The sequence below is a fragment of the Cebus imitator genome, unplaced genomic scaffold (genome assembly GCF_001604975.1).
Source record: "Cebus imitator isolate Cc_AM_T3 unplaced genomic scaffold, Cebus_imitator-1.0 Scaffold564, whole genome shotgun sequence".
Lineage (NCBI taxonomy): Eukaryota > Metazoa > Chordata > Mammalia > Primates > Cebidae > Cebus > Cebus imitator.
The window spans coordinates 275,499-287,317 of record NW_016107879.1 but is presented as its reverse complement, the minus strand read 5'-3'; the positions used below and the strand labels follow the sequence as shown (position 1 = coordinate 287,317).

The 11,819-nt window shown below is 60.1% G+C and overlaps 1 protein-coding gene across 1 annotated transcript in view; it reads left to right on the top strand.

Annotated features, from left to right (window-relative positions):
* Positions 1-6,967: 6,967 nt before the first annotated feature.
* CCND1 (cyclin D1) overlaps positions 6,968-11,819 on the top strand; it is a 10,791-nt gene continuing 5,939 nt past the window's right edge. The window contains exons 1-3 of the mRNA XM_017515899.2: positions 6,968-7,387; positions 8,914-9,129; positions 9,666-9,825. Of these exons, the coding sequence (XP_017371388.1) occupies positions 7,190-7,387; positions 8,914-9,129; positions 9,666-9,825 (574 nt within the window). The 5' untranslated portion in view covers positions 6,968-7,189. The remainder of the gene's footprint in view (positions 7,388-8,913; positions 9,130-9,665; positions 9,826-11,819) is intronic.

Below are 11,819 nucleotides of genomic sequence, written 5' to 3'. Positions count from 1 at the left end.
CTTCCGCAGTTACTGTCTTACCTCTCATCTCTTCTTTCCAAAAGCCTCTGTCTAGCACCTTGGAGCTGGCATGGGAACGCACTTGTGGGTGGATTCCAAGCTTGGCTTCATCAGATGGCAACCAAAGGGCAGAGGCCTGGAGGGCAAGGGAGCTCCAGGATCTCTCTCTCTTTGGAGATCCCTGGTCCATCTTCCCAGAAAGCTGCTCCGGCCTCACCGCCATGACCCCCTGCCCCTGGCCCCTCAATAACCTTCAGTGGCCCCCTTCTTGCAGCTGTAATTCCCCTCCTGGGATGCTACAAAAGGGGTTCCGGGAATTTTTTTTTTTTTCAGTAACTCAAAAGGGATGGAGGAAACAATATATTTTCCCTGGACAAGGCAGCTAAAGGAAGGTCTCAGGATACCTTTGCCTTTGACTAGAAGTATACCAACCCTCAGCCCAGAGGACCGGCAGAGAACTGATGCTCAGAGTCTGGGGGCACAGGGAAGGCCTTCCAGGCTGGCGGGCCCAGGAGCCCTCTCTCCCCAAGAGGCCCCCCGTCCGCCTGCCCCCTACCTTCACCATAGCAAGATACTAAGAGCAGAGGCTGGCCTGGCAGTCGGTGTCCAGGCCCTGAACAACTTGGCCTTGGTGACTTCTTACACTCATGTCTTTTTGTTTCCAGCGGTGACACTTACTGACCCACACCTTTGGCCAGCATCCCTTGTGACTGTCCCCTCCCGCTTGAGCAAGATGGCTCCTATTACGCAACAGTACCAGGAACCTGGCCAGTCCATCCAGAGACAGGGCAGGGCCCTGGGCTACTGACCGTCTTGGGCCAGCAGAGACCCTCCCTCTGTCTCTGCCTCTCATCCTGGCATTGACACTTGTGCCCTTAATTCAAAGTCTTCTTTTTTAAAATCAATGTTTCTACTCCTTTTGCAGAGTAAGAGAAAGAAGAGTTGGGGGAGAAGAAGGAAAGATTCATGTGATTTTTTTTTTTCAGGTGAAAGTTTGTTCCATGATTTAAATCTCATGTCCACAAACAGCTCAGGAGAAGTCAGCATAGAGAAGCAAGCTGACAGATTACAAAGTCATTTGTAAAATCCTCTTTCTGAATATAAACTGAACGTTTAATTAATTCCACATACCGCTTGTGGCACATGGCCTTCATCCTGCCTAAGAACAAATACATGAATGAATAAATCGGGCAGGCCTTGACACACGCCAGGCCCTGTGCTAAATGCTTTCCACATATTACCTTAATTACTCCTCACCGTGGCCTTGCGAGGAAAACTATCATAGCTGGTTTTACAGATGGGGACAGAGATTTGTCCAAGGCCACACAACTAGTGGCAGATGTAGGTCTGTGTGTGACATTCTTGCTCAGTTTCATAAATGTGGCTGCCACCTGCCTGAAATTTTTTAAAAAAGAAAAGTGGTTTGGCTTTGCATGAATTCTTGAAAAAGTAGATTTTTATCTTTATCAGCTTCTAAGCAAGCTGGATTTGTTCTGACAGTGCCCATGAGATGGAGGAGGGTGTAGCCCCTACAGACCATCACCATTGCCAATGTCGTGAACCTGAGCAAGGCACCTGGTTTCTTTGTGCCTCCATTTCCTTGCCATTAAACACATTTCCCTGAAATTAAGCGTGTGAAAGTATAAGCTGGCTGGAAGACACAGCTGGTAGTAGTGAGAGGTGAAGGCTCTTTCTCCAAACACTACAGGAGATGAACCTCAAAGCAAACGGCCATGCTCCCTTAGACTGAGTGAACTGTGCTGCTCAGGGCTAGAGGTGTGTCTAGGAGCATGGTGACCAATGCAGCCCCCTCCACCCTAGGGCATATAACCTGTCTCCCTCCCATGAGATAGCAGAAACAGCTCTCTGTCCAAGCCAGGATTCAGCGAGATGGTCCAGGAGGGGTCTGAGGATTCCTCTGACCCATCCAAGCCTGGGGAGGCAACACGACCTAGCCTGGGTCTCAGGGGGCCCCAGTCATGCACCCCTGAACCTCGTGAGCCCAGGCGGGCATCCTGTGGGTTAAGGTCAGGCTCACAGGGTCCAGGGATGCACTAGATTCTTTATCTTAAACTGACCCTCAGGAAAAAAAAAAAAAAAAAAAAAGCCACCCTTCAGGACTTAAAAAAAAAAGTAGCTATAGGAGTTTCTGGACGTTTTCGCATTTGTTAAGCACCTTCTTGCTCTGTGCTTTCCAACCACAGTGCACTGGACACCATCAGAAAGCTGCAGCTGCTCTTCGCTGCTTTACCAGCGGCTGAGAAGGTGGAATAGTCACGGCCCGGTTCTGTCACATTCCTCAACCGGACAGTCGCCCTATTACAGATGGATGATCTCCCTATTACAGATTCCAGTAGGGCCGAGCACCCTCCTTCCTGCCGGTCTTTACAGATGAACACGCTATCGCTCCAGCAGTACAACCCTCCTTATTACGTAAAAAAGCAGCCCTCCTCTACCAGCACGGAAGGAGTCAGTTCGGCACCACCATGGTACCGGCGCTAGCGTTCAGCGTCCTGGGAGGTCCGCATGCGCTCGGGAACCGCAGTGCGCGCCTTTTCTAAGCCTTACGGTACAAGCGGACGCCGTGCAACCACGTGGCGGTGGAACCGAGGCCCGGCGGGAATGCGCGGAATGCGCGGCGCGGCCTCGCGCGGCTCCCGAGCCTCGGCCCAGGGTCCGGCGGCGCGCGCTCTCGCCTCCCCTTTACCTCTCCTGGCCGCACCCCGGCCCTGGCCCTGCCACCCAGGACTCGCTGAGCAAGTCGTGCCCCGCGTGAACACTCGGGAGTGGCCTGGAGACCGAGCACGGCCCATCAGTCTCTCAGACCCTGTGAACCCAGAATTCCCAAAGGGGTCCGAATCCGAGTCCTGCCCCTGGCCCTTAAAGCACGGGCTCCAGGGACCCCAGGGGAAGGGCGCGGGGCGTTAGGTAGGCAACCTGTCCCCGGCAAAAACAAAACAACAAAAAAAACCCTCCCTTTCAGTCCCCTGCTGGGTGAGTGTCCCAAGAACCAGAACTCCGAGGCGCCCCGCAATGACGGCCCTGTCCCTCCATCCACCCCCAAGTGCCAAGGCGAGGGATGGAAGCGCTTTCGAGCGTTCCAAGGTCATTAAGGCGCACACTGGAGAGGCGCGGGCATGCGGGGTCCTCCCCGCAGTCTTCCGGAAAGGGTGGGGAAGGGCGTGGCAAGTTCCGGAGTGGGGTATGCCGTGGGAGCCCCCGGGGTCCTCGGCGCGGATCCCCCGCCCGGAAAACTGGCTCCCGCGAGCCGCCGCCTCAGGTTTCCTAGGCCCCCCGAGTCCCGCAGCGTCGCCCTGCGTCTCCGTGCGGCGCGGAAGTCTGCTCAGCCTCGAGTGGGCCGCGGCCAGGCCTGACTGCGGGAGAGCAGGGCGGGACGTGACCTCCGGGGTCACCCCCAGCTCACTTTCTCTCCCGTGGTCGGAGGTGGTTTTCTTCTCGATCTGGGCGCCTATTCCCCACCACTTGGTCTGAGAGGGGCCGGGGCCAGCTGGAAGGCCAGGAAATCCCTAGTGGATTTGGGGGTTCATACTGCTCAGGGTACCGGGCGAATCGGCTTAAGGGGCGGGAGTCAAGGAATTAGAATCGCCTTTAGCCTCGGGATCCCAGTTGGGTCGCTGGAGCCAGGGCCGCCCCCTACCTGTTGGGTTTAACTCCCGCGCCCACCGCGCCCGCAGCCTTCGGAGCTGGGGGAGGGGTCTCGTTTCCCCGCGGCCCGCGGGACAAACGACTGGGGCGCTGGAGGAAGGGGTGGTCTGTGTGTGACTGAAACTAATTGATCAGGAGCAGAAAGGCACGTCTGCGGTTGGGGCGATAGAGGGTGCGGCTGTCCATGTGCCGAGTGTGTGGCTGTCCCGGGTGGGCACTGGGGCCGGAGTTCGCCCCCGCCCTGCTCGCGGTTTTGGGGCGCTCGGGATCGGCGCTACGTAACCCAAGCAGAGCTGCCGAAGCACGTGGGCCGCCACACGCACCCCAAAAACGAGTCGTGTGGGGGGAAGGGGAGCTTGAGCGCCCTCGGAATCCAGGGGCCGGCTTTCGGAAGCGTTTTCCCGGGCGACTTAAGGGCTTAACAATGGAAAACTCGCAGAGCGGGAGCCAAGTCCTTTCAAGTCGCCGCCAGGTATGCGGCTGCAGGTGACCCCACCTGGGTGCGCCCGCCCGCCGGCCAGCCGCCCTGGTCCCACAGTAGAAAGGCGGGTGCCGGAGGTCGCCGGCGAAGGGTCGGCGCTGGGCAGCGACCACCCGCCCCCAACCCAAGCCCCCAGCCACGCGGCGCGCAGTCGCGCTGAGTCCCGGGGTCTGCGCCGCGGCGCGCCGGTTCCTGAATGAACGCGCTCCCTTCCCCCGCTTGAATGAAGGTTCCCACAGCCAGGGACGGTGGCGAACACGCGCCTGCAGCGGAATTCGCCCTCTCCGGGCAGACCATCCGCCCGGGCCGCGGGCACCGGGGCGGGGGCCAAGGGGCGAGGAAAATGGGAAGGTGATTTAAGTTACTTTTGGATTTTCTTTCAAACCAACGTGGTTACCCTCCCGACTGGGCCACTTGCCCTTTGTCTCCAAATGGTCACCGAGAAATAAGAACAGAGCACTTTAAATGAGCCCAGAACCCGCAATTCCTGCTTCGTGGTGGGTTTTAAAAAGACAGTGTAAAGTAAAGCTGCAACAGAAAAGTTTTTTAAAGTTGCTTTTCTCTTTGGAAAAAAAATCAAAATGCTTTCTCTGCGCTTCTTGAAGCAATGGCCTTCAAAAGCCCAGAGCTGTTGGCCCCCTCGGAAGACCTAGGGGCCCTGAGCAGGGCTCCCTGGGGGCTGGGCAGCTGGCGCGCCCCTCCGGGCCCCAAATTCCAGCGCCTCCCCCGCGGGTTCCTGGACGGCTCTTTACGCTCGCTAGCCGGGCTTGCAATTTTGCGCCCATCCCTGAGCCGGGAAATCAACGAAGTTCCTCGTCGAGATCTGCCCGGTCCGCCTAGTAACAGCGCCGCGCCCCCATTGGCTCATGCTAATTCCAGTTTCCTCTGTTTTGCGCCCGGGATGGGGGGTGAAGTTCCCTCCAGGACCCAGAGCCGGTTTTGCCGGAGTGGGCGAGCCTCTTTATGCCCTGCTGCCCCTACCCGACTCCAGCCGCTTCGCGCCTCCGGCTGGGCCAGGGCGCACGCGGGGCTCGGGGCCCCTAGCCCCCCGGGATGGGAGAGGCCGGGTGATAGCTCGGGGCCCCATAAATCATCCAGACGGCCGCCGGGTCCGGATTTTATGAATGAAAAAGCAGCTGGGCCGCCCTCGTGCGCGGGCGGATGCTCTGAGGCTTGGCTATACCTGGGCAGAAGCGATTGTGGGTGCCCGGGGAGTGGGGAGGCACGTCGGTGGGTGCTGCCTGCTGGGGCCACCTACCGCTCCCCATGCGCAATCTAGGGGTAATTACCCCCCAGAACCCGGAATATTAGTAATCCTAGTTCCCGGCGGGGGAGGGGGCGCAGGAGGAATTCGCCCTGAAAGGTAGGGGTGGGAAGGGGGTCGCATCTTGCTGTGAGCACCCTGGCTAAGAGGAGGGGACTTTTTCTCTCCGTTTTCTTTGAGCTTTCACTGTTAAGAGGATACGGTGGTTTGATGACACTAAACTATATTCAGAAGGAAGTTAATGAAGTTTTCTTAATTAGGGGCAGATGTTGTAAACAAAACAAAAAAGTTGAGACAGTAAAATATCCTTTTATTTTTGTAATGCACCAAAGAGGCAAAACCTGTAATTAAAAAAAAAAAAAAACACTATGTATTTTAATTCACATTTGCTTAAGTTTGTGATAATATTGGGGACCCTCTCATATAACCACGAACGCCTATCGATTTTGTTAAAAATCAGATCAGTACACTCATTTGTTTAATTGATAATTGTCCTGTATTATGCCCGCCCTTGCCAGCCCCCTCACGCTCACCAATGCAGACCCAGGGCAAATTATAAAGGTGACGGGACGTCTACACCCCTAACAAAACCAATTAGGAGCCTTCCGGCGGTCTTGTCCCAGGCAGAGGCGACTAATATTTCCAGCAATTTAATTCCTTTTTTAATTAAAAAATGAGTCAGGACGGAGATCACTGTTTCTCGGCTTTCCTTTCAGAGGTGTGTTTGGCCCGATTAAATTGTCGGCACCGGAAGGGAGGGGGTGCGTTTGGGGACCCCCGCGAGGATGGACTGGTCAAGGTAGGAAGACAGCCCGAAGAGTCTCCAGGCTAGAAGGACAAGATGAAGGAAATGCTGGCCACCATCTTGGGCTGCGGCTGGAATTTTCGGGCATTTATTTTATTTTATTTTTTGAGCGAGCGCGTGCTAAGCTGAAATCCCTTAAATGTTTAGGGTTACCCCCTTGGGCATTTGCAACAACCCCCATGTGCGCCGAAATGAAAAGTGCACTGGGTGGTGTGCCGTCCTCGGTCCCTGCATGCTAAATAGTTCTTGAAATTTACACGTGTTAATGAAAATGAAAGAAGATGCAGACGCTGAGATTATTTGGCCGTCTGTCCGCTCGTGGGTGCCCTCGTGGCGTTCTTGGACATGCGCCTGTTCTGCCGGCTTGGATATGGGGTGTCGCCGCGCCCCAGAGTCCCCCCTCCTCGTGGTCTCCCTAGGCTGCGTGTGGCCTGTCGGGCTTCCCAGTAGTCCCCTACTGCAGAGCCACCTCCACCCCACCCCCAAATCCCGGGGGACCCATTCGAGTCGGACCGGGCCCCCTGCACCCCTCTTTTCTGGCGGGGAGAAAGGCTGCAGCGGGGCTATTTGCATTTCTATGAAAACCGGACTACGGTGGCAACTCCGCCGCAGGGCAGGCGCGGCGCCTCGGGGATGGCTTTTGGGCTCTGCCCCTCGCTGCTCCCGGCGTTTGGCGCCCGCGCCCCCTCCCCCTGCGCCCGCCCCCGCCCCCTCCCGCTCCCATTCTCTGCCCGGCTTTGATCTCTGCTTAACAACAGTAACGTCACACGGACTACAGGGGAGTTTTGTTGAAGTTGCAAAGTCCTGGAGCCTCCAGAGGGCTGTCGGCGCAGTAGCCGCGAGCAGCAGAGTCCGCGCGCTCCGGCGAGGGGCAGAAGAGCGCGAGGGAGCGCGGGGCAGCAGGAGCGAGAGCCGAGCGCGGACGCAGCCGGAACCCACAGCCCTCCCCAGCTGCCCAGGCAGAGCCCCAGCCATGGAACACCAGCTCCTGTGCTGCGAAGTGGAGGCCATCCGCCGCGCCTACCCCGATGCCAACCTCCTCAACGACCGGGTGCTGCGGGCCATGCTGAAGGCGGAGGAGACCTGCGCACCCTCCGTGTCCTACTTCAAATGTGTGCAGAAGGAGGTCCTGCCGTCCATGCGGAAGATCGTGGCCACCTGGATGCTGGAGGTGCGGGGCTTCGGGCGGCTCTCTTAAGACCTCCCTGCAACTTGTTGCCCAGACCCACGTTTCTTTGCTCCTCACTCCCCTCTCTTCTCTCCCGCTAGACCTTTGAAGTTTGCCGGGGTGTTGCTAGGGATCCGTATTTTCAAAATAAAAATTGTGGGTATTTTCTGAAGGAGGAAGGGGTGGGGGTGGGGGTGCTAGAAATTGCGTTTCCTGGGACGGGAGGAGGGGGTCGGGGAGGGGTGCCTTCAGGAGAAGCCAGTGCCAGGAGCACCCCAATGGGCCCGAGGGTGCGGGCTGGCGGGCTAAGTGCGCTTTGTGCCCCCCGCCTGCGCCCCGGCCATGCTGCGGCTCCTCTCCCGGCCGCCGCGGCCGAGAGCCTCCAACTCCGGGGGGAGGGGGCATAGATTTGATTTTTGAATTAATATCCATGGACACGTATGCAAGGGCCGGTCGTGCCAGTATTATGCGCCATCTTTGCTCTTTTATTGCACAGCAAAAGTGTTTATTAATAATTGGGGGCAGGGTGGGGGCGGGGAGCGGCCGCCGGGAGCTGGGGCCGCAACTAGGGGCCCGGCGGCCGCCCGGAGCCCGGGGGAGGGGCGCAGGGACGCAGCATGGGTAGTTTTGGGGGGACCCCGCTGGGGAAGAGGGGGCCTTTGTTCAAGCAGCGAGTCCCGGGGCGCCCCGCACGGGCAGCCTGGGCCGGAGAGCACGCCGACCTGCAAGGTCGCGTGGCCCCCAAGACGCCAGGGCTGGATCCCCGTCTGCAGGGATCTCGGCTTGGGGGACCTTCTCCGAGCGAGCCGGGGGCCTGGGAGCACATTTTCATACCTTCGGTGGGAGCCTGAGGGGCCCGCAAGTATTTTTAAATAATTTTTGAAAGTGCGGCGTGGTGCCCTTGCGAGAGGGAAACGCCGCCCGCGCTTGGGGGGAAGGGGGTCCCCGGAGTTTGAATTCCTGGGGCTACCCCCGGAGCCTGTAACAAACTCCTGACCCCCGGCCTGGGTAAAGGGCCGTCCGAGGGTCATTTTCAGGGTATTTTTACGCACTTAGTTATTTTTTTAATATTTTTAAATATTTTTTGAAAAGATGACGTCTGGGGAAATGCGGCGCGGCGGCCTGGGACGCCACCTTTGTGTCTCGTAGGCGCGGCGCCCAACCCCGCGGCCCTTTGCGCGGCCCTGCACCCCTGTGGGTGTCGATCCCCAGCCAGAGGGGCCACGGAGCTCCAGAGCTGGCCGGGGTCCCCGGGGCCGGCAGCCCGCGCCGCCGCCCAGCTGTGCCCGCTCCCGCCCCCACCATGCCAGCCTTGCGGGGACTTTCCCTTTCAGTTTCGGGGAGGGTGGATACTGGGGACGCGCGCCAGAGGGGGCGCATCACAGGAAGCTTCTGCCGCCCCCGGCCCCGACCCCTCAGCCCTCCAGAACTGGTGGTCCTGCCGAGCGCGATGCGCGTGCGAGGGCGGGGGCGTGGGGTGGGGGTGGCGCGACCCGGCGGCGGCGGTCACGGGCCCCGTGCCCCCGCAGGTCTGCGAGGAGCAGAAGTGCGAGGAGGAGGTCTTCCCGCTGGCCATGAACTACCTGGACCGCTTCCTGTCGCTGGAGCCAGTGAAAAAGAGCCGCCTGCAGCTGCTGGGGGCCACCTGCATGTTCGTGGCCTCTAAGATGAAGGAGACCATCCCCCTGACGGCCGAGAAGCTGTGCATCTACACCGACAACTCCATCCAGCCCGAGGAGCTGCTGGTAACCGCGGGACCCCCGCCGCCCCCCGCGCCCCGCCCCCCGCGAGCCGCAGGACCACTGGGCCCGGCAAGGTGCAGGGGGCGGCAGCCGGCCCGCCTCGGATACATCTGTCTGTCCCGAGGGAGGGCGGCCCCTCTGCCGGGTGTCCCTGTCCCGGGAGCGGGTGGGATCCTAGCCGCCCCGCGCGCGATTGCCTGCGACTCCCACCGCGTTCGCGCTCCGCGGTGTGGCCGAAAAGTGGGCGGCGCGCGCCCTCCAGCGGCTGCACCCGGAACTCCGCGCTGCGCCTCCCGTTCCAGGTGGTGGGAGGTCTTTTTGTTTCCACTTGCAGAGCCTTTTCACGCGGCGGGCGCCTTTTCTGTTTTGATCTGGGATCGTGTGTTGCCCCAGCTCCCTGGACCCCCCAGCGTTCGCCAGTCCTGCTCCCCCACCCCCGGACCGCATGAGACGCAGGGGCCAGGGCCATGCTGCCGGCTTCCCCGCGTCCCCGGGCCGGCCCGCACCTCCCCTCATAGCCGCTCACCCTGTGTTCGCAGCAAATGGAGCTGCTCCTAGTGAACAAGCTCAAGTGGAACCTGGCCGCCATGACCCCGCACGATTTCATCGAACACTTCCTCTCCAAAATGCCGGAGGCGGAGGAGAACAAACAGATCATCCGCAAACACGCGCAGACCTTCGTTGCCCTCTGCGCCACAGGTAGGGCAGGCCCGGCAGCCCCCAGCCTCCCCCTGAGAGCCAGCACCTTAGGTGGCCTGGCCGGCTTCTTGCTCTGCACCTGGGTGCTGTCCGGGAGGACGTCCCTAGGCCCCCTCCTGCGCTGGGAAGAGTTCTTCCAGCTCTGGTGAGCAGAGGCGCTGGCTTGTTTGCGCTGGATGGAAGGGGATTTGCCCTTACGGCCGCGCCACCGCGCAGCCAGCCTGCCTGTGTCTAGATGCTGTGGCCTCATCCTCCAGGCCAGGCAGCTTGTGGCCACTCCATGCCGAAAGGGGTTTACCTTGGCCGCCGGGCCGCCTCCTTTCCCCACCCACCTCCAGCCCTTCTTGTGTCCTTAAGGAGCCTGAGCTGCTGGGGCCCCCTCCCGGCCTCTCCCAGGCTGGGCCACTTGCCAGAGGCGCCTCCAGGGGCGGGGAGAGCTGTCGGCCCGCCTGCACCACGTGTTCTGGGCAGCTGAGTGCAGGGGTGTCCAGCAGAGGAGCTCAGCTGCCTGAGGCCCTGCCAGGGGTGCCGCCGGTCTGCTGGGCTCAGCTGAGCCCTGGGGAGCACTTCACAACAGTCTCAGCTTGGGCGGCCACCGTGGGCAGCAGAAGTACCCAGTCCTCACCTCCGCTGGCATGGCCCCCAGGCCCCTCCCTGGCATGGCCCTGGCCCCAGAACCCAGTAGGGACAGACACACGCATACACAGGGTGCTGCCTCCTGCTGTCCCCAGCCCTGCCTCTGACCCCCCTGTGACCACCTCCTTCCCTGGTTACCCTGATGGGGGCCCGTGCCCCCATCCCACCCACCTCTGCTGTGGCCCACTTTTGGTCAAGACTCAGTTGTCACATCTGTTTGTGGGCTCACTCTGGGTGACCTAGCCCACAAGGTCCCGGACATCAAAGAGGCAATAGCATCTTCTCCCCCCATCCCATGAGGGCAGAGCCCCCCTAGCCTATTTCAGCGCTCCCTCTGACACAGGTAGCCAGCAGCTGGTATTCCAGAATGGTTTCTGGGTTAGGTGTGAGAGCTCCCCCACCTACTCCACCTGCTTGGGGCATGAACCCCTCCCCCACGTTTCCAAGCAAGTCCCCGCAGTGGTCAGATGAAGATGTCAAGAACACCGTCCAGCCTGGATAGGTCTGAAGGGTGGGGTGGTCCTGCAGCAGACAGGGAGGCGTTCTCTGGCTGGTGCTCCTCAGAGGAGAGAGGCCTCCGGAGACTCCACGCAGCCTTTTATGGAGCTGAAAGAGGCTTCAGAGAAATGCAGAGTTTCCTGGAGACGTGGTGGGGCGCCGTCCTTGCACAGCGTCCCTGCCGGGTGGCTCCAGCAGCAAAGCTCCCCTCCCAGGGTCCCTGGGTGTTGGTGGGAGGCAGGGGGCAGGTGCAGAGTCTCGCCCTCCCCACTACTGCACACACTTTGTCTGTGAAGGCGCCCCCGGCGGTGGGTAAAGGAAGAGGGACACTCGGGGACCCAGCTGCTCTCAGTGGCTGTGGAGTCTGCTCCAGGGTGGGCCCCGAGGTGGGGCAGGAGGCCAGGGCACCCACCCCTGCAAAGTGCTCCAGGTCCTGACCCATGTGCACCCCATTGAGCATAACTGAGCATCAGACATAACTGCCTGGGTCCTGCTGGATGTCCGTGGAGACGAGAGTGACTTAGGGCTGCTTACAGTCAGAAACGGGTTGAAGGAGGTGGAGGCGTGGGAGAGAGTCTAGGAAGGTGTTTCTGCCTTCCACGTGGCCCGGGTTACATTTAAACGTGATGCCAGGGCGGCTTCTCCGTGTGCCAGGCATCCCTGGCCCCAGGTCCCCAGTAGGTGTGCACATGGCACATACGCTCACACATGTGGGATTCAGGGCACGTGCCCTCGGTGCTGCAGGGGGCCAGGTGAGAAATGTCCAGTGCCACGGAGCTGCCAGGACAGCTGTCACCTCACTTTACAACCGGGCAGCGGATAGGGCCCAATCCTGGCGCTTTGGTGTTTCATTCTGGGTG